Source organism: Eucalyptus grandis, chromosome 3 (assembly GCF_016545825.1).
Source record: "Eucalyptus grandis isolate ANBG69807.140 chromosome 3, ASM1654582v1, whole genome shotgun sequence".
In the NCBI taxonomy this organism is placed as follows: domain Eukaryota; kingdom Viridiplantae; phylum Streptophyta; class Magnoliopsida; order Myrtales; family Myrtaceae; genus Eucalyptus; species Eucalyptus grandis.
The window spans coordinates 39,690,332-39,713,204 of record NC_052614.1 but is presented as its reverse complement, the minus strand read 5'-3'; the positions used below and the strand labels follow the sequence as shown (position 1 = coordinate 39,713,204).

Below are 22,873 nucleotides of genomic sequence, written 5' to 3'. Positions count from 1 at the left end.
GTAGTCTCCAAATCAAAATATGAACCGATTTTGATAGGTTCAGTTTCATCAATAACATTACAAACTTGTTGCCTGACCTCAAGATTAAAGTCAAGGGACCCAAACTTATGAACCCAGAAAAAAATAACAATGACCACAGTGAAGAGGCAGCAAAGAGGAGAAACAAGAATGGAATCAGTTGATCCTTCTTTCCGACATGAATCTTAATACCGCCATGGAAAAAAAAGAGATCCTTCAAAGCAAATGCATGTCTTAGACAGGCATGAGCAAGCTTAAGTTATTTCTGAGTGCAGTGAAAACAATGGGTCGAATTCAATAAGATAATAAGCTATTTCTCTGCCTACCTGCAAGAAGAACTGTCAAAAAACCTGTAACCGACAAGAAGCTCCAAGGACTCCTAGATTCGTAAGTGTTGAGCTATCTAATAATCAAAAGCAAAATTCAGATACAGCATTTACATCTTTCTTTCTTGAAATGTGGTTCACCAGCCACCAAGTATCGCGACTTCGTGCTTCCCATCTCCTCATCAATAAGTCCTATGTTCAGTGGATAACCCCGATCCTGTTTCAGACCACATGTAAAGCTCATTTAGCATTAAAAGAATTCTTCACATTGGAGTTGGAAACAGGATTAAAGAGTAACCACAGAGTAACCCTCCAGAGGAAAACATTTTCTTACTTTTTTCTTGCATTATGGACTAGGAAAAGGCCCTGCACGTCTTTTTATTGTGGCCAAGACCTTTGCACTTGCTGCACTGGAGTTGGCGTTTAACCAAGTCTACTGATTCAAACTGCTTCATCTTTGGTCGGCCAGGTGGCCGTTTCGTAGGAGGTGGAGTCACGGTGACAACTGCCTCAGCTGATTCACTCAAACTCGGCTTATCTACATTCGGGACGGGATTAATTGACTCAGCATAGGTAAGGTGGTAAGTTTCGGCCATGAAGTATCTGGAGCAGTAGTCATAAGGGCTTCTTTCGATGCAGTTAAAGACGGCAATAGCATGGCAACAGGGCAAACCTGTAAGTTGCCATCCTTTACAGCTGCAGTCCCAATGATCGATATCGACAATATCAACAGAATCTCCACGAACTTCGAAGACACTACCTTCCGTGAGTAACACCTCAAGTGAATGCGTTAATGAAGCTTCCATTTGGAGCTTCTCCTCCATAGATGGGGTTAACTTTGACCCCCACTGACTGGATTCAACTCGGCGAGCATATATGGATTCCATCATCCTTCCTCGCAAAGTATCAATCATTTGTGTGATCGGCAGTTCGTGTGCCTCTGATACCCAGCTATAGAACTCTTGCCCGAAGTTTGAAGTCATCTGGTTATACCTTGCTCCTGCGAAGAATGCATTCGCCCAATGCTCTGGCTCACTCTGTACAACCCAATCGTAAGCATCGGGAGAAATACCCCTTATGTTCTCAACTGCACGCTGAAAACCATCAAGCCTTGGCGCATGAGCCGCAGCATAAAAATCGTTAATCATGAATCGCCTTGCTTCATGAGAAAACTGCCCCTTCAAATCCTTGTTAAGTTTTTCAATGAGATGGCGCAGGCAGTAGCTGTGGTAACAGTTGTCAAATATCTCAGCCAGAGATTTCTTTAATCCATTCTGAAAATCTGCAACAAAAGTGATCTGCTGAGAGGTGGAAATTGCCGATTTCAGCTCTTGCAAAAACCAATGCCAGTTATCCTCAGTTTCATCATCTACCACGGCAATAGCTACAGGAAAAATCCCATCATCCCCATCAATAGACGTAGCAGACAAGAGCATTCCCTGGTACTTTGAGTTAAGAACTGTGCTATCAAGAAACAGGAGAGGGCGACAACCCTGTTGGAAGCCAGATATCGAGGCATGAAATGAGACAAATAGACGGTGAAAGCTCGAGTCCTCCTTGGTCGTAAAGGTAGCGAAGCTGCCTGGATTCGTTTCCTTTATCTTATCACAGAAAAAAGGCAAAAGTTTATAAGCCTCTTTATAGGAGCCTTGAAGCTGCTCCCTCGCAATTTCTTTTGCACGCCATGCTTGAGAATAATTCAATTGAATACCATACTCCCTCCGGATATCATCAGCAATGTCTTTTGGCCTATAATTTGGAGAAACTTTCAACTTCTCCTTTATAATGCTCCCAACCCAACCTCTTGTTGCCCGATACCCAGCTTTAACAATGGCTCCTTCACATGTATGCTCTGCATTCATTTTCTTGATGCAAACCAACTGAGTTGTAGCTAGCCTAGATGCGTATATCCGCCATGGACAACCCTCAGACTTGCACTTTACACTAACACGATGACTGTCATTCTTCTTATATCTGTAAGCAAAGCCGTGCGCGATCGAGTATTTATGCAAGGCTTCTCTGAACTCACTGAAGCTATTAAACCTTTGATCCACGCCCGTGATGGTATTCTCCCACTGCATCGCCGCTCTGCGATGCTTTTCATCGCTGGAACTCGCGGGAATGCTGCACAAAGGGTGCCCATCGCACAAGTCCAAGTCGAGCCGGTCGCTCGTGTTGGTCGTATCGTAGGCTGCATCGATGGGCACGACCAGAGGAACCACCTGTTCCAACACCGTGGTCCTGCTCGACCTGCATAGTCAAGTGCCCCGAGCATCTCAGCACAAGAGCTTTCAACACATACAGCAATCATTCTCATCGCGGGCTTCAATTCACACAAGGGCAATACGACAATGTTCAGTTCGATCGCCACAACTCATTCGGAAAAATTAAGATTGCCGGACCGATAACAACCCGGCCGGCCGAACAGATATCGAGCAAAAACAAAACAGGACCCCAGTAATCATCACTACCTACTAGCGGGCATGTTGGACAGGTTCCGAGCCGCGTCGTCCTCCGACATGACGAACACGTCGACGGTGCCGGAATCGCCGAGGAAGCTCACCATCCGCTGCAAGTCCTTGTCTTTCGAGATCGTGATCAGCGTCTTCTTGTTGCCCGGGAGGAAGTACTTGATCGCCATCGCCTCGGCGCCGCAGCCGAACATCTCGGCGACCTCCGCCCGGAAGTCGTCCAGCCGCGTCTCCTGGTCGATGTCGATAGCGTACGCCTCGCCCCCGGTGTAGGTCAGCGCCCCGTCCCTGTCGGCCACGAACTCGCCGCCGGACTGGCATATCGCGATCACCTTCTTCGCCGCCATGGCCGGCCGCGAGGCGCGCCAATCCAACAACGGCAGGGGCGGGAGGGGAATCGGGAAAAACCGGGGGCGCGGGGCGGGGGTTCGCCGGAGCCGCTCGTCAGCCGGCGGTTTCCGGCGATTCTTCCGGGCAGCCGTAGGCGAAGTTGTCCATCGGCGATCGAGCTGAAGGAGGAGGCGAAGGCGATTCCGAAACCCTAGAGCGGAAGAAGCCGAAAGGGCGAGGAAGGCGGAGAACGCACGTCACGGTTTTGGACTGGTTTGTCGTTTGGAAGATGCATTATGGGTAAATAACATAAATAGCAAAGAAGTTTTGGCCCAAAACGTAATGTGAACTATAAATTTTAAATTTGTTTAATATGACCCTTAAACCTTAGTCTTGTACTTTTAATATATGTTCAGTTTAGTCCTTAAACTCTAAAAAGATATCATCTTTAAACTTTATATATAAAGATAACTCTGAACATTTTTCATTAGCGGTATGCGACCAAACCGGTTATATCCAGAAATCGGATTGGACCGTGTGAAAAATAGGTCAGGAATCGGTACCAAGGAATCGATCTGATAACAAGTTCCAAATTTATGGAATTGACTGTAACGGGGTGTTCAGTAGCATTTTTGCTTTGGAAAATAATTTCTTTTCGAAATGGTGTTTTTTAGTTCTATATTCTGGAACAATTTCTAGGTCCGTTTGGTAACGTTTTTATTCGAAAACAATTTCTTTTCATAATTTTCTATTTTTATTTCTTGAAATAATTTCTAAATAAAAGAACTTGTTTGATAACTATATAAAAATTTATTTTCAAAATGAAAAAAAAAAAAGGAATATGTTTGGTAGGTTTCGCAAAATTTATAGTTCTTTTAATTTTTTAAGATTTTTTCTTTTTTTTTTCCTTTTCTTATTCTTCCTTATCGGACACCAGTGACTACCGCCCGCCACCGCCTACCATCTATGGTGGTTGGTGGTGGAAAGTGATCGGTGGCCGGACAAGGGGGCAGTGGCACAAGTCAAGGGTAGCAATGAAGAAGAAAAGAAAAAGCAACTTATTTTTAGAAATTATTTTCAAGAACAATAATTTACTCTTTTTTACTTCTTATTTTTGTTTCAAATCTATTCTCTAGCTACTTTTTTTATTCTAGAGAATAGAAAAATCAATTAACATTATTAAATAGATTTCTATTTTTTAAAAGAACGGAAATTTGGAGAAATAAAAATGTTACTAAACACAGCCTTAATAAATATACAAAAGTTCTATTCTCGGAATAGAAAAATAATAAGAACATATTTGGTATGATCCAAAATTTCTTTTGTAACGTGGAATTTAATTTAATTTTTTTAACAATTAATAGGTTTTTATTTGATGGACGAAGCTAGACGCGTCCACCATAAGGTAAGGGTTCATAAGAGGAAGGGACAGTTATTTTTAAGTGAAAATAACTGCAATATATAAATGAAAAATGAGGAACGTTGAAATGTCAATACGTTCTTGTTCTTTTTTTTTTTTTTTTTGAGATAATAGTGTACTTACATAATATTTTTAGATTTTCTTTTTCTCTCTCTTCTTCTTCTTGATTGCTCCTCCTCTAGCAGGCATGGGGGGGGACGAAAATGACTTAGTCATAGAAATTGTTTCGAGAATAAAAATTACTTTTTATTACTTCTTGTTTCTACTTTAAATCTATTTCTCGGTTACGTTTTTATTCCGGGGAATAAAAAAAAATTATTTTACGCTATAAAACGAATTTATGTTCTTTTTATATTTCGGGAAACAAAAAAATCAAGGAGTAGAAATGTTACCATGCATGCCCTAAGTGGTTCAGAAATAGGTTCTAAGTGAATACCTATCAGAGAACCAGATCGGACTACCAAGCTAAAAAGCCAAAACTCTAATTTCTTTTTCCCATAAATCCTAACCTGAGCACTCCTTCGTCTTTTGTCTATTCTCGAAAATCCTTGCTAGTTTTTCTTCTTCCCTAATGGATGAATTACGAATAGAATTTTATAACTTATAGTTTATATTACATGTTTAAACCTTTTTCATCATTTATAATTGTATGTGACCACATATTCATCTTATAGATTGTTGTTTTTGATGAATTATGATTTGTATCATTTTGTGACTCATAGCTTTAAAAAAAAAGGTAACAAAAAAATGAAACAGGTTCTCTAGTAGACCTTGGAACTGAATTGGAAAAACAATGTAGGCTCGAAAATCTGTTTCAGGCAAATAAGGTAGGTTTCAGGGTAAAAAAAATTGAGAACCGATTATAATATGATAGGTTCTAAGTTCTTGTCGTGGAATCTATCCACCTTGGAATTGATCATCCCTGATTTTCATACTATCTAGAGCTAAATTGAACATATATCGAAAGTTTGGAGACTGCATTGTACGTTAGATTAAAGTTCGTGGACCACATTAAATAAATTTAAAAATTAATGGATCACATTATATGGTAGGCTATAATTTAAAGATTATTCGTTAAGCGTGGCCAAGCTTTTCTTTGATTTTTGACTCAATGGTCCAAGAATTGTCTTTTATCAAGGGAAACATACTAATATAATATGATAAAAATGGTATAGATAAATAAAAAGTTTGTGTAATTTTTTACCAACAAATTTATATCGTTCAACAATGTGGCAAAGATTCTATGAATAACAAGCATTGATCTTTTTCATTATTAATATTATTCCATCTTTGATTATATTTTCTAATTTGAATGTCCCTGTTTTATAAATATTTGTTGTAAAAATTGAACAACGATCTCAACGAGTGGAAAAACCCTTTCTAGCAGGGTGACATTTACTCCTTGTTTTCGCCAAATAATTCCATCGGAAGGGGAAAAATACGAAAAGGCTAATTTCTCACGTAATAATTGACCAATTTTGGAAAAAGGTGAGGAATGTTTTCCTCAAATTTCTTGAATACAACTTAGTGGGATTAACTTAAAAAGGGTCGTGTTTTTCACACTCAATTTAAGAAAACCGAACCATCAATTCCTGCGCACAAAACCAAACTGAATCGCATGATTCCCAATCAACACCCGCCTTCTGAAGCACCATTACCAGACAACAACCGCAAGACGAAACACAAAAGCAAGAATCGGGAAAAAAAAAGGAGGAGCAAGAACGGAGAATCGCAATACACAAAACCCTCCCATACGACCATCAGCTCAATATCGTGTTGAGAAAGATTAGAAAAAAATTATGCGTGCATTCTATTCTATTCCGATGTTTAATAAAGAGCAAAGTTCTCACCTGTTCAAATCAATGTAATGGTTCTCGCTCCAAAAAAAAAAAAAAAAATCAATGTAATGGTTAAATAGAATCACATCAAGATGGACTCTCGAGGCCAATGCCAAAGAATTCAAGAATTTTTTAAAATAGTTGATAGTGATGTTCAGATGATCACCAGCTCCAAAACCCTTGAAATATTTTTGAGCCTAATGAGCCTTTCATTTCTTAATGCAAACACCAAGCCAATTTTATATCCATTAATCAAGTCTTTTCATATTTGGATTGTCTGAGCTAACATGTGGGTTTTACATCAAAATTTACCACTCGAGAAAATAGGGGCAAGGTTGCCCTGTATCATCTTAAGGTTCCTTGAGTGATCCATTTCCATTAGGTTTGAGAATGAAACCTCGGAATCTATTTCAAGACAGTAAGTTTAGGGAAAAGTATAAAAAAAGTCCTAAACTTATGGCATTGATACTAATTCAGTTCTAAACCTTTTAATTTGACCAATTTAGTCTTAAACTTTTTTATATTTGTACTAATTTAGTTATTCCGGCCAATATTGGGTGGCTGACGTTGACATGAATGTCAGTCAATGCTGGCCATTCAGCCAATGCTGATGTGGACGCCAATCGGTGCCGACCGTCTAGTCACTAGGTGAGGCCTAAGTAATGTGGGTGAGGCAAATCTAGGTGAAGACACCTCACTCGCAGCCCTAGGCGAGGTTGAGTGAGAGCTGCGACCCTTGCCGGCCACTGGAGGGAGAAGAAGCCCAAGGAGGAAGAAGAGAAAAAAAAGTAAAAAAGATAAAATTTTATTTAAAAATTGCCACATCAACATTGGCTGGATGGCTAATACTGGCTAGCGTTCATGTCAGCCTCGGCAAGCTAAAATTGGCTAAAATAACTAAATCAATATCGATATGAAAATATTTAGAATTAAACTGATCTTATTAAAATGTTTAAAATTGAACCGATACCAATGTCATAAGCTTACGGCCTTTTTAGTACATTTTCTAGTGAGTTTATATCATGGTCGCCGCAAAATGATTGCAAGTTGTAATCTCGGAGTCACACCCTGACCTGCAGCATCGGAGTACTCTCTTCCACACAATAAACTTCTGTAGCCTGTAACATCTTTGACATGGCGAGCTCTTGTAGCTCGTAATGACCTCCTTCCTTAAGGTTTGCAAACGCAACGTTGGAAATTTTCATGCATAGTGAGCTTTTTCAGCCCAAGCATTTCTTTGGTAAACCAGAAGATCTTCAGTTTTTCTTTTCTTTCTCTTTTTCTCTTCATCGTCGGACTGCCTCCATCTTTGCCGGCGGTTGCCCTTTCACTGTTTACAAAGAGCCTCTGTTTCGACGTTCCCGCGTCTGAGAAGCTCAAGTCATCGTTCAAACTCTGTTCGGTATAAATCACCGTAGAAGTAGTCCTCGAGGTTACGGTTTCCAGCTCGTGTGCACAGATTCACGTTCTCGAGGTGGGTTTTCCATACCCTGTTTTTTTTATGCATAGTCCTGCGGTTGATGCCTTTGGAGTGTGGTTTACGTGGGGACTATCCAATAACGAGGTTTCTCTAGAAGTGAGCACCCTCTTTGATGATGCAGTTGCTGTTTGAGAATGGGTCGTGGTTTCATCGATGCACTCAGCCCTCTCCCTCTGCGTTGAAATGCTCTTCAGATGTTTGTAAAAATGCTTCAATGAAGTTGCAAAAGTGTGTAACAGGAATTTTCTTAAATCCCTGCATTGGACACTCATCACATACGCAGATCCCCAACATAACACCGAGAATAACACTCGTGTTGCCTCCGTGCTTTGTTTGGTGTTTTGTAATTGATCGACAGTGACGGACGGCAATGAAGAATGATGGAGAGTTGTCTATTGGTGATTCGATTGGTGGCATTTCACTTCCTTATCCGATTGGTGGCATCTCAGTTGCTCATCCAGGTGCCATGAGTTTCTTCAAGTTTGTGATAGTGTAACTTGGATGGAGATGTTGATTAAGTGGCGGTCTCCAATTGGGTAAGATTTTCCTATCGTCTTACAAAAGTTTATGCTTTTAATGATCCCTCCAAAATCTCATATGATATTAAAACAAGGATTATAAGTTTCAATCTGTCTAAGCTCTATTTGCCTCTCCAATTAAATATGCCCACCTTAGTATTTAAGCAAAAAAAGACCAGATTAAGCGTTAGGAGGAGTGATAGAATAGTTAAATATCAAATCATAATTTCTTCTAATAGGCTTAAGCTTTTAGTGACATTAATTTTCAGTTGAAATTGTTTAGCCCTGTCAAGAAGATGAAAGGAAAAAAAAAGTTACGAATGTGATAATAAGAAAATATAATAAGAGTGCGTTTGATAACGATTCTTTTTTGAGAAATAATTTTTGATGAGAAATGATTTTTTTTCTATTTTTGTTATCGGGAACAATTTTTAAGCAAAAAATGCGTTTGGTAATTTCTCAAAATTTATATTCTCAGTTTGGTAAGATTCTTAAATTTTTATTTTTTTATTTTTTTATTTTTCTCTTTGGTTGGTCGCTGGAGGCCGGCCCTAGCTCAGCCGAGGCTTGGCCTCAAGCCCAACCTCGCACTAGCTAAGGAGGCCAAGCCTTGCCCAGCCCAAGCAAGGCCGAGCCTCGCCGTGCCTTGCCCAACCATGGCAAGGCTCGGGCTGACGAGCCTCGCCGTGGCTTGGTGTCTCTAGGGTCAGCGATACTCTAGCAAAGTCATTAGCCCTCATTTGGCCAATCGCCAATGTTGGCCATGGCCAAGGTTGATGACCAGGCGCGGACAATCGACCAAAAGGAAGAATAAGAAGAAGAAAAGAAGATAGAGAAAAATTGATTCTAGAAATTGTTCCTGAAAACAAGAAACTATTTTTTTCTATTTCTTATTTCCGTTCCAAATCTATTCCTGGAAACAAAAAAAAAGAAACAAAATTTTTACCAAATACATTTCTATTCTTTATTAGTTTCCTGGAACAAAAGAATAGAAATTTTTGTCTCGAAGAACATAATTTTTTTTTTTTGACAAATAAGCCTTAAATGGCTAAAGGATAATGCCCAATTTGTGTTCATGGCGCAGACCCGAGAGTCCACAACAGCCCATATTTTGGCTCGGCCCAACTCCCTCTTTACCAGAATTAGAACTTTATTTTAAAATTACATAGCTTAGAAGCTAGTATCGATTAGGTTGTTAAATTTTAGCACTAGATTTAATTTAGTTTCATTTTAGTTAGTACATTATAGTTTAGACATTTTAGTAAATTCCTTTCATATTTATTAATTTTTGGTAGGTCAAACTTTTAAGCAAGAAATTGAACTCAATTTGAACATAACACTTGGGGATTATGTAATGTGGCTGAATAATAAGGTCGTGTAAATTTCTTGTTTGACACTACATATAATTTACTTTCATAAGCTTTATTTTTATCACACCGGTTGTTGTTATCTACTTTTTTTTTTCTTTTTAATTGCACACTCATGCATGAATATCATTTAGCCGCATAGGGTCATAAAATGAATAAGGACAAAATGAAGTTAGTTAGCAAATTAATCAAGTTAAGATACCTAAACAGCACCATCTAGACAATTCGTCTAATCAAATCCCTAAATAACCGGAATAAATTAATGACGACTCTTCTTCCAATAGACTTTTTTTTAGGATCAATCGAATTAAATTGAATCTATTAACATGCATCGGGTAAGGAATTGAGAGAACCCAAATTGATTGTGGACCATCCCAACTCTATATTATCTTAAGGCCCATTTTCCCTAGACCCCTTTGGAGAGTTGCATCAAGGTGACATTTACCTTTTGTTTTCACCGAATAATTGGAAAATGAAAAAGCTGCATCAATTTGAAAACTATCACGAGATTATGATGGAGAAGTCGTCAACAATTCTATTTTTCGGGAACAACGAAAAAAAAGAAAAAAAAGAATAAGATTGTCATGAGATATGAATAAAAAGTTAGGTAACTTATATTATAATTGATTGAATAAAAGTTCAAACTAGATACAAGCACTTGTTGTTTATTATAGATCTTACTTTCTTTAGCCCCCTAATTTTTTTCTTCTTCTTTTTTTTTTCTATACAAATCTTACTTTCAACTCACTCGTAGACTTTTATCCCATCTCTTTATAGAGCGTGAAAATCGAACCCCGCCTGAAATTAAACGTCCTCACAGCTGAGGGGAGGGGAATCAAACCCCTTACATCTCTCTTCTCATGTAAAAAGAGTGGCCACTAGGACAACCCCGATGGGTTTTTTTTTCCCTAATCGAAACGGTCAAAAATTGCACAACAGGAGGCAATTTTCATTCATTGGCAGTATCGTACAAGGCAATTCACTCCGATTACTATCAATTCTCAAGCACACACACACCTCTGCGCCAGTCAGTCTCCCGACTTTGAGAGGGTACTTCGGCTGCTAATGATAAGGTTATCACGAATCCGACTTCTTCAAAATGCTACAATGACATGTTCGATCTTAGTTATCGACCGAGAGACCATTGATCGGCCAATGTTTTTGAAAATAAGAGTCATGTGCGAGCGACTGCATCAAAAAAAACGTGAGCGCGAACCGTGTCAGCACAAAGTCCGAGCAGAAAAAAAGGGAAATGAGAGAGCCAAGGCAATAATGGTACCTGTTCCTGCGACCGGAAGTACATGAAGGGCGTGTAGTGTAGAAAATTCGAAACTCTTGATGTGTATATATCAGCATACCTGCATTCGTTAATGTTGAGCCAAACGAAAATTCATGAGACTCTTGATTGCTCCTATATATCATTGTGGGTTTGGAATGCATTTGAAAGGGGCAAAAAGAAGGTACTTCTCAATTTGTCTCATCAAGTGGCTCTTATCCCATAGACCTGCTCGCGACAGATAGCCCCACCTAATGACAAGAAAGAGCGAATTACTTCTGTAACGTATCAAATTTGATGGGAGAGCACAAACAAAAGAGTTCACTACTTAAACATATATAATGGTTAAATCAGAGTTTCTGCAACTTAAGTTCATCAAGCGTCGGCACCTTTTATTGAAAAGCTCGCCATCCGTCTCTAGTAATGGTGCTATTTTATTGTCTAGTCTTTGCATGACAATCAGTAACTTCTGCATGCTTTCAGTGAGTTCCTGATCGTCCATGCTTGTTGCAGCTATTGTCTGGATATTCAGAGAAAAGGAGATCAACGATGTGCAACAATGCAAGATGTCGCCCAAATGACTTCCAGATACTTAGCCATAAACAAGAAGATAGAGATGTCAAATGGAACACTTACAGAGGTTATAAGAAAATAGCATTTAAGGGCTTAATAGTTGCTTATAAAAAAAATAAAAAAAATAAAGGCTTAATAGCTTACTTACCTGCGCTGGACGCCCTTTATTGCGCCTCTGCGAAGCAAGCCGAAGCTGGTTAAAGAGATCCCCGACGACCTCTTTTTGGTTTATGAGATCTATCAACGTGGCTCTGTGATCTTGGCTTCGAATTAAAGCACTATACTGTAGTGTCAAAAGCTTTGTTAGAGAAAACAAAAGTTGAGAATATGCAAGCATTGCACCATAGCCATGGAAAACTCCTATACAAGACCGAAAACATTTCCAAATATTATGATTTATGACTACTATATGAGACTATAAAATCCCCATTAGCTGAATTTTCTTTGACCCTAAGGAATGTTGCTGCCTTTCTATGCCTGACTGCAAAGGAACGATCAATAAGGAAAAATCATGAATTCCTACAAATATCTATGTTTGGTCATATGTGCATATTCTGTAAAATAAAGTAGACTGTTACCAACCTCCTCCTCCAATTCTCGACAGATTAATGCTGTTCTCCATCGTAAATGAACTTTGGACTGACTGACATCTGTGTATATATGGTCACCCACATATAATATTTCATCGCCATGTATATTGAGAGAATTCTCTACCATTTGAGCACTTCCCCCAGAATACAAGCCCCCTGAATCAGTGGACCATATAAGATGAGAGAACTCAAGCTGTCACATGTCAAATAGAATACTAAACCATCCTCAGATAAGAGGTCAAAATAGCTTTCTCTGGCTGACTTCTGACAAAATAGCACTCTTCACAAAAAGCATTCCTTATACTTGATGCACGTTTGAAAAAAAAAAAAAAAGACCCAACTGAAGAAACAGTCATTCAGGTGAAATTTTACCTTTGTAACTGCATCAGATGGGATAAACTTCAAAATTAACTAGCAATGCAGTAAATTTGCCCGACTTCTTGAAGATGATCAAGGCATCCTACCTATTGTCTGCTACTAGGAAAGAAACTTAACCCTCTTAAAAACGTTCTCTGTTAACAATGCCCTCCATGCTAGGAAACATTTGCCATCTCGATTCTGGCAAGGGTCACTTATGCTGGACTTCTTATAAGCAACAGCATGAAATGACCTCATTTATTTCAACTTACATCTGTCCCCAAACCTTTCTAGATTTCTTTTTTCTAGCATATACAAGCACTTTTTGTGGTAACTGAAGACAACAAGGGTAGTAATGAAAGACGCCTCACTGCTGAACATGGGCATTTCATTGACAACACATGGCATGAGTCGAAAAGGATGGAGATAGATCACCTGTACAAGCCTTGAAACAAGGACGCATCAGACCCTCACCAGTGACCACTTCGTACATTGGATGTGACATCTGGAAAAACTCAGGCTTCCTCGCTGATACAATAACCTGCAATATGAGAGAAAGATGTTGCATAGTGTACACTTGATTGTGTGGAGGTTGTTCTGAAAAGTCGGCATATTTCATTTAATCACTAGATGCGAACTATATCCAGGAATGAGGGAGAGCTGCTGGGTTACTTTAAGAATGCTTTGAATGGTAAAATTTTCAAAATCACCACAAATGAACTTTCACTCTCCATTATGTGCATTTAAAACAAACTCTTGACCAGAGCTTATTTCTTGAGAGCCTTAATGATGTAATGCAGCCAGAGCAAATAGTAAGTAATCAGAAATGGATCCACTTACAATGTCGAATAGATCACGCCAGTCCATATTATTAGGGAGAAATCTGTTAAAGGAATGCTTCATCATTTTGTCTGTGTAATGATAATCTGAGTTGGTGATAAGCAGAAGTTTTTTACCCGCCTGATGCAAGAAAGATGACAGTAAAATGAGAGTATATTATCTCCACCTACTTTATTGGGGCCCAGTAACAAGCCATACCTCCTTTTGATCCAACAGGGCTAGAGGTAGCTCTGGATCAGGCTCCACAAACAGTTCAGGCTTAGACATGATCTCACTCTGCATAAATGCTAGTTATAGTCAGTTACTGTAACACCATAAGAAGTACATCGATAGCTTTGTGCGTATATAGAAACATAAACACACACCCCCATGTGCACACACATGTAGTCATTACCTTCAGCTGACCTTCCACATGAGCCCTGAAGAGAGCCTTTCCAACAGCCTGAGGACAATATCACGAGTCATTAAGAGATGTGATGAAAATTCACCATTGTTTGAGAACTACACAGAGGGACATTGCCTTGAAAAGCCCTTTATAGTCAAGCAGACCAACTTCTGCTGCTACAGATCCATCATCCAATCTGTCAACCATCTGGTAGCACCCAAAGATATGTTAACAAGTGTTTCGTATTGGGAAAGAAGTCTGCCTCTTAAATTAGGCAAGGAATCAAGAATTATTCAGTACTATAATACTGAAAAGGTGGAGGAGGGGGCCAGAAGCGAAGTATTGAAAATGGACAAGCTATCAAGAGTTCAACATAATGAAAGAAGCAGAAACAGTGAGATCAATGGGAATATGCTCCGACCAGAAAAAAAGGGAAAATGCAGTTCAGCCAACAACACAAATTCTACCCAAAGAAAGGACAAATACAAAGGAAATAGGACAATCAGTGCGCTGAAGAAGTTTTCTGGCTGACGATAGATGGCTTTTTTGTAAGATTCAAACACAAGAATAGACAATATGATGATTATTGCAGACATTACTTGCATATAAGCCACAGCTTCAGAGACGGAGAAAAGCGTATTGAGGAACTCCCATTGACTTTCTTTCCGCAAATCCACCAGTTCCCTCCCGTAAATCTCACTTCAATGAGTCAATGTGAATAGATGTCAGAAGTACTATTCAAGTTACAGCAGAAGAGAGATTCAGAACTTATGGAGCCAACTTGAAATCCAAGTTAGGAAGATTGCCATTTGTGACATAATCATAAGGCACACCTATAGCTGAATAGATAATCTGCTTTAACGAGCCATGTTTAGTTTCGTTAGTTCCCTGCAGTTCTCAATAGATTTTGGAGACATAATAGCTCGTTGACTTTCCTCATATGGCAGATATGATCATTTGACTCGTATTCTCCAAGATAAGTTGTCACTTGACAAAGAAAGGTAACCATCCTGCTGATTTTAAAATGTCAATGGATTTTATAGTGTAAATCCTACCTCATAGCTCGAGTAGATAACATCTGTGTGCCGTGCATGGCCCTCTTCACGTGACCAAACCGATCAGCCTTAACCAAATTACCACGTTCTTTGTCTATGACCAGACCTCTGATTACCTGATGACGGGAGTTCATAAAAAAAACTTAGTTTCAGCAGATGGCTGTGAACTGAAGATCTAACATCACCAAGGAAGATCCTCACCAAGTCCGGGTCGAATGAAAGTCCATCAACAGGAAAACCCATGTTCTTCAAATTCTCCATGCAGTAATCGTAAGCACGCCCTTCCCATGCCTGTCAGAACATGATGTAATAAAAAACTATCCAACAGGTAAAACTTGAGAAATAGAATAATAGACTTATGTATAAGGATTCAACACTTGCAAAAACTTTCATGGCAGACAACTAATTACAAAAGTCAAATTAAGTGATTAGTATGTTCTATATTATAAGTTGGCTTAAGGATCTCTACGACTAGTAACATCATTAGATAAGACTACTTTCAGGACATGCTTCTGTTAAATCACATAGACTACAGATTTTAACAATCTCTCCCAGTCACTTTCGATATGTATAGGGGAATAGAAATTACCATCACGTTGTAGTGCATCAAAGTATAGTCCATGTCGTAGCCAATGGCACTTATAGATCGAAGATTCAATGTACGGGTACAGAATATGCCACGAGGAGAATATCTACATGCAAAAGGACTCTGCACATTACAAGAATTTGTAGCATAAGCCTCAGCAATAACTATCCCCCAGGCCACAGGCCTATGGAACATCCTTTGCAATAAATCAAGCCCACAGAAACAGATCCATGTGAGGCAGATCACAATTCACACCACATTGTTTGATATAGATAGAAAGCCAGAAATCAAATTAGAACACAATTGCAATAAGTGGCAGGAAAACAACATCTCAGATGTCATAATGAGGAAATCCACTTTAGCCAGGGTTGGCAATTGTTTCCATGTCACGAGCATAACATGTCAAGATACACAACTCTGCACATTTGTCATGAATATAGCACATTTACCCAATGTCAAACAATGGAAATTCAAACACCAATATGAAATATTCACTGGACATGTTAAAAATAAAACACCATGGTGCAAAAGGTGTAACAATTTTCATATTTGGATTCTGCATGAGAGGCTGATAGGCTTTTGTGTCAGATGATTGCTTGCTCTTAGAATTGAAACCACTCTCCATTTTTTTAAACACCCCTGTATCGCTTATGCAGGACCTTACATTATGCTAGAAACATAGGAAGTGGACTCATGTCAAACATAAAATCTGAGACCACGAGCCAACGAGAGAGACATAGGCATATGGTCCAAATGGGTCGTGTCACATGTTCCGGCATTAACTTCAAGTAGATAAAGAAGTGAATTTTTTTTTTTTTTTTTTTTTTTTTTGGTGAAGGATAAAGAAGTGAAATTGATACTTGATAAAGACAAGAACTTGACATGAAGAGAGAGAGAGAGAGAGAGAGAGAGAGAGCGACAGAGGTCAACTAACAGGAATGCCCAAATTTCTTAAAAGATCCTCAGCTTCATCAGCTTCCATCTTGGCCACTTCCTCAATCGGGCCTTCTAACGTGACCTGACCATCGATTCCTGCACCCAAAACCCAACTGAAATCACACGATCCCCAATCAACACCCACCTTCTGAAGCACCATCACTAGGCAACAGTCCCAAGATAAAGCACAAAAGCAAGAACCCAGAATTCCACTCCCCAAAACACCCCCACACGACCACACCAGTTCCATCATCGTCCCCAAGCAAGCCCCATAAGCCAACCAAGAAAACCCACCGAAAGCCTCGAGGTGCTCCATCTTCACGTTCAAATCGCCCTTGGTGCTCATCCCGAGGTAATCCACGTCGCTCTTGCTCGACGGCGTCGCGTAGAACACCTCCCCCCGCCGCCGCCGCCGCCGCCGGCGGGCTTCTCGCTCACGCTCCTGCTGCACCGAGACCTGAGCAGGTTCACGCCGCCGCCAACGCCGCCCCGAGCGAAGCCGGGACTCGGCGCGAGGAGGGCGCCACGGTTCTTGATGAAGCAAGAAGCAGGGGCCATGGAGGCCGGGTTCTCTCGCCACAGAGAGAACCCGAGGGAGAGCTCGGACGGGGGTGACGCGGCTTGCATTTTCTTGAAGATGGGTCGCGGCGAAAAGCCAGGAGGAAGCGAGCAGAGGGAGAGCGAGGCAAGAAGGAGCGCGACGACCGGACAGTGCGTGCGTGCGGGAGATGGAGAATCTTGGATAAATATCTGAGCTTTCGGATGTCGTTCTTGGGGATGACTTTAGTTTAATTGTCGTGCACTTACCCACGCGCCCGTGATCCAAAAGTTGAGATCTTTGCCTCTCATCTCCTTCAAGATTCTCGGACCCAAAAATCACGAAAGAATCTTGATCATTATCTGAAGATGAAAAAAGATAAAACATATAGAAAATTGAATGTTTCTTCTCTTTTTCACGTGTCAAAGATAATAACACAAATTTCAATGGAGAATGAATAGATTTGTTACCAGAATTCTTAGCTCCGGCACATTCACGGGCTTGCGATAGTTGACTTATTCATTTTGGAAGTTGACTTCACAGAAGAAAGGACGTGACAACTGATATAACTTTTGTACCACACTCAGTCGAATGTTATATTAGTCAAATCTTTCATCTGAATGCCTTTGGCGGAATTCTTTACTGAAAAATTTTCACGTGACGTCAGTGTATCATAAATTAATTGACGTGGATTGTTAAAGAGGTGAAATTTTAAAATCCATACAAGAAAGACATTGACCCTTGTTTTTTTTTTTTTTTTTTTGGTCTTTGGGGGAACAGGTTTGCAGTAAATGCCCCGCGCTACCAGTAAACCCCAGGAGTGACACTTAAGCGGAGGGGACCTATCACCCCGAGTCACACTTAATACACTTAGCGCATCCTCTGGATTTTGAACCCTTCACTTTTGGACTGAGGATCTGCCTTATCCAGCGGAGCCACCGTGGCCGGTGGTGACATTGACCCTTGTTCTTGCCTCCAAATTTGTGAAACGGCCCTAAAATAAGGCCAGGAAGCAAACCCTCCACTGAATTTACTTTTGTAAGACTGATGGTAATTATTGTATAAAAGTGAGATAGAGCCTTAGAAGAAGCTGAGTCTAGATCATCGAAGTCCATCTTCAAATCCGAGTCACTATTGTCTTTCATCTTCGAATTCGAGTCACGGCGTGGGCGATGTCAATGAATCAATCAGTTGGGCTCGGTGGTTCTATCGAGGGTCGCCGTTAATTCCCCTCTCGACAATGGCGACCGACACCACCGCCATCACCTCCTCCGGTCTTGCAACTCCCCGAGTCATTTTGTCTGAACAAGGTACTGTGTGTGCTGTGTGTGCTGTGTGTGCAGTGCACAGAAGCTGTTTTTAAATGTGATATGGATGAAATGGGTGTCTCCCGAGGAGAAAATATGAGGTCCCTCCACCTTTTCACTCGTTTATTACCAATTCTGAATGCCTTTGTTCGTCCTTAACTTTATAAAGTGAAAAACAGTCAGTGATACGGTTTTTACTCTTAAGTAACTTCTCCAAACAGACACCATGGTTGGAGAGCATGGAATACATCTTTCTGGGGGCCAGAAGCAGAGAATTGCCATTGCTAGAGCAGTCTTGAACGATCCGAAAATTCTACTTCTAGATGAAGCCACGAGCACACTCGATGTAGAATCTGAACAAATAGTGCAAGAGGCATTGGACAGAGTTATGAAGAATCGCACTACTGTGGTAATAGCCCATCGCTTGAGTACAGTTAGGAACACGGATTTCATCTGTGTGATTGATCAAGGGAAAGTTATTGAAAAAGGTAGAGGTTCCTTATTTTTTGTTTTTTAACATCTCCAATGCCAGAATTTGCAGAGTATATTGTAATGAATCTTGTCGCAAATTGCATTTGCATGATCAGGTTCACATGATGAGCTACTCAAGAGCTCGGATGGTGCATACAGCCAATTGTTTCGGCTTCAAGAAGCTGCAAAAGAGCCAGAAAGGACACCTGTGAAATATTCAGACCAGAGTCATCTCTTGTTCTCGATTTCATCTTGTCAGTCGCCTGAATTCAGTTTTACATACACTGGCACAACACCTGAAAGAGGCCTCGGTACCAGCGATGCGGAAGTATCATCACCAGCACCCCAAGTATCTCTCACCCATTTGGTGTATCTTAATAGCCCGGAGATTCCGGTGTTGCTGTTAGGTGCGATAGCTGCAGCTTGCAATGGCATCATATATCCAATTTTCGGCTCGATGCTTGCTAGCGTGATCAAAACTTTCTATGAACCAGCGGAGGAACTCCAAAAAGATTCAAAGTATTGATCACTGATGTTTCTGATTCTGGGCATGGCATCTTTAGTGGCAACGCCACTGAGCATGTATTTCTTCGCCATGGTGGGGTGTAAGTTGATCAGAAGAATGCGGTCATGAGTTTCGAGAAGGTGGTGCACATGGACATTAGCTGGTCCAACGAAACTGAGCACTCCAGTGGTATAATTGGTGCGAGGCTTTTGACAGATGCGACGTTGGTGCATTTATTGGTCGGTGACACTCTTGCTTTGCTCATGCAGAATGCTGCGACGATGATTGCTGGCTTGCTCATCGCTTTTGAAACAAACTGGGAATTGGCTCTCGTGATTCTCACGTTGCTTCCTTTAGTTGGTGTCATTGGATATGTTCAAATGCAGTCCAGGAAAGGCTTCAACACAAATGCAGAGGTCTGTCTCCGACCTTGTTGAGTACAGCTTAGAGCTGACATACTGAGCAAAAATTGCGAAAATTCGACGGATGAACAACATCGAACAGACTATTTGTATGTGCATATAGTATAGCAATTTGCATAATAAGTGGCTAGTCTAATCAGTCCGACTATATATCTGCAGAAATTGTATGGGGAAGCAAGTGAAGTTGCAAGCGATGTGGTTGCCAACATGAGGACAGTCGCATCTTTCTGTGCTGAAGAAAAGATGGTAGAACTTTATCGGACGAAATCTCGAGGCCGTCTAAAGGAAGGAGTTAGGCAGGGAATCATAAGTGCATCGGCTTCAGATTATCATTCTTCTTTCTCTTTTTCGTCTATGCTGTAAGCTTTCATGTCAGAGCTGAGCTCGTCAACACAGGAAGACTACTTTTCCTAAGGTTTTTCGAGTAAGTTCCGCATTCCGCTCATGCATCTGTCTAGGCTGGCATCTTTCTCCTAGGCTTTTATGTCCCTCACTTTGGTCCAATCACTTGTATTGCAGGTCTTCTTCGCATTGTGTATGACGGGACTCGGAATTTCGCAGTCGAACTCCCTCGCACCCAATGTCAGTCAAGCCAAGAGTTCAGTTGCTTCCGTGTTCGAAATCTTAGACCTAAAGTCTAAGATCGATGCTAGCAACAACCGTGGAATTCCCCTAGTGAATGTGAAAGGAGACATCAAATTTCATCACCTGAAATTCAAGTCTCCAACTAGACCTGAACTCCTAGTATTCAAAGACTTCTGCTTGTTCATCCATTCTGGTCAGGTACAGCAAATACAAGTTAGGTCATTTTTCTCTGTTTTTTTCACTATAGATACGCTTCATCTGATGCAGAGGCTCGTAAGCTCAAACACTCGCTAAGAAATAATTTCATGTGTCTCATCTCATGTACTAGACAGTTGCTTTGGTTGGAGAAAGCGGGAGTGGAAAATCGACAGTAATATCTCTGCTTCAGAGATTTTATGACCCTGATTCTGGTCGAATAACCTTGGATGAAGCCAATATATGCGAGCTAAACTTGGAGTCGTTAAGGGGTCAGATGGGTCTGGTGAGCCAAGAGCCTGTCCTGTTTAATGACACCATCTGTGCTAACGTCGCATATGGTAAAAGGGGCAATGCAACGGAGGCGGCGATTGTAGCGGCGGCAGAGTTAGCCAATGCTCATAAAGGCTTGAATCTGTCAACATCCTTCTAAGATTTCAAGAGTCTTCATTTGGGTTGTTAGTTATTACTGACCATGACATTGTAAACATACACAGGGTTACGGTACAACAGTGGGCGAAAGAGGCATTCAGTTGTCTGGCGGGCAAAAGCAATGGGTGGCGATCGCGAGAGCCATAGTGAAAGACCCGAGAATCTTACTCCTCGATGAGGCCATGAGTGCTCTCGACGTCGAATCCAAGCAGGTGGTCTAGGACACGTTGGATAGTCATGGCGAGCCGGACCACATTGGTGGTGGCTCATCGGTTATCAACGATCCGCCGTGCAAATGTCATCGCGATGCTGAGAGACAATGCAATTGTCGAGAAAGGTGCATTGTCGAGAAAGGGACCATGAGACCCTGATCAACATGAGAAATGGAATCTATGCTACCATGATAGCACTACAGGATACAGTTGCTTCAGTCAAATGAGGCTAGTGACTCAATTTGGCCGTCTTTTTCATTACAACTGAAGTCTTGATCTTGTATATAACCCCCAGTCACTGATGAACATCAGCGTCTGATGAAGATGTTAAGAAAGTCTCTGAGAAAAAAGTTTCTGGTCCTCAAGTTCGATGCTGTTGGAGAAGTGTGAACAAGATGGAGACTAAAGTTGGGCCTTTAACATCAGAAAATGCCCCCTCACCAACCGAGACCGTGTCCTTCAATTGAATGCATTTGTTTGGAACAAGAAATTGGTAATTTTAGCTTCACTCCTTGACAATTTATAGTCAACCCAAACTTGCTTTTCTTGCAAGCCCAATTCAAGCTTCCACTTTTTCTTTTTCTTGGCTTCCCCGTAATTTACTCAAAGCTCTCAACAACATTTTATTGATGGGTGACTCCTCTATTTGGTTTGTATTTAATCGATGGGGACTTCCACATGCCCTCAAACATGTTATTTGCTTATACGGTCCACTCATGACGTGTCCCTGCCAACTGTCGCCGGTGGCAAATTGGTTTTTTTTAGGGCAATTCAAGAATCCATCTTTTTCTTTCTCCAGTTTATTTTTCCAGTAGGTTTCTTCACTTCTTGCGTAAAGCAAGAAGCCTAAACCCACTTTTTATGATGAGCATTATTCATAGCGAAACCTTCCCACTGAGAGAGAAGCATGACAAAGATAGAAACAAAGGAATTGCAGGTGGGATAAAATATGATTAACAATGCATGCCTATGGTTTAACTCTTTAAAATGGGCTGGACTTTCACCTTTGATTTCGGTTTAAGGACCAAATTAAGAGTGGGATTCTAATAGATTCACGTGAGATCTAGTGACAAATTTCTCATTCCCGTAAGATTTAAGTCAAAATTAAGCTGATTCGGCTTAGATTAGGGAGTAACTTGAGAGATTTGAAAGTATTTGTGGGGGCCGAAAGGAACTTTGACACTTGAAAGAATAGAAGTTTGACTTCACAGATCGTTTTGCCTTTCGGATGCCATAAGGATCTAGCTTTAAGATTATGTCTGCTGGTTCAAAGGAGTGTGGTTAACGCTCTAATTTGTGTAATCATAGATTGATTGCGGGGGTTACATCCCAAATCACATCATCCATAAGTTCATGAAAATTGTATAATTGAGTGGACCCTTTGGATGGATCAATTGATGTATAAGAGAAGTATATCATCTCTAATTTACCGAAGACTGATTATTTCTTTTTCATCTTTCAATTCGGTAATTCAAAAAGACTAGTTCATTCAAGCAACAAAGCAAAGGATGCAAAAGTGATGTGTTCATCGAACCGTTTCAATACATTCTGTTCTTATTTTCAAAAGAATTGTACGGTCTAAATTAGATATTCCCTTGACTGAAGAAGTTTCGGTGTCCCCCATCAACCGTTTAGTGAGTTGTCACATCCTCTACAGATGGCAAGAGCTGGAACAAGATTAATTACACTATAATCACGTGGGCTCATTCCATTAGAACCCAAATGGTCCTAAGTACCATGAAATTAACGCAAAATCTGGAAACGAAAGTTGCCCAAATGAGGGCCATTCTTTTCTCCATCTTAAATCACAATCACCTCAACGAACTTCGCTTCGTTTGAT

The 22,873-nt window shown here is 40.6% G+C and overlaps 2 protein-coding genes and 1 pseudogene across 2 annotated transcripts; 1 reads left to right on the top strand and 2 right to left on the bottom strand.

Annotated features, from left to right (window-relative positions):
- Positions 1–15: 15 nt before the first annotated feature.
- On the bottom strand, positions 16–3,420 carry LOC104415299. Its single transcript, XM_010026573.3, has 3 exons — positions 2,816–3,420; positions 679–2,594; positions 16–561 (listed from the first exon to the last, which is right to left on the bottom strand). Exons 1-2 carry the CDS (start codon positions 3,160–3,162, stop codon positions 698–700), a joined length of 2,244 nt encoding a protein of 747 aa, XP_010024875.2. The 5' UTR covers positions 3,163–3,420; the 3' UTR covers positions 16–561; positions 679–697.
- A 7,276-nt stretch (positions 3,421–10,696) lies between these two features.
- Positions 10,697–17,299, bottom strand: LOC104415300 (cytosolic purine 5'-nucleotidase). Its single transcript, XM_010026574.3, has 17 exons — positions 16,661–17,299; positions 16,365–16,462; positions 15,434–15,553; positions 15,046–15,135; positions 14,845–14,960; positions 14,389–14,488; positions 13,925–13,996; positions 13,799–13,846; positions 13,603–13,680; positions 13,405–13,524; positions 13,000–13,105; positions 12,200–12,363; positions 11,766–11,900; positions 11,434–11,564; positions 11,233–11,295; positions 11,048–11,126; positions 10,697–10,956 (listed from the first exon to the last, which is right to left on the bottom strand). The coding sequence occupies exons 1-17, from the start codon at positions 17,289–17,291 to the stop codon at positions 10,891–10,893; spliced, it is 2,217 nt and encodes a 738-aa protein (XP_010024876.2). The 5' UTR covers positions 17,292–17,299; the 3' UTR covers positions 10,697–10,890.
- An 845-nt stretch (positions 17,300–18,144) lies between these two features.
- LOC104417571 lies at positions 18,145–21,260 on the top strand (annotated as a pseudogene).
- The last annotated feature ends 1,613 nt before the right edge of the window (positions 21,261–22,873 follow it).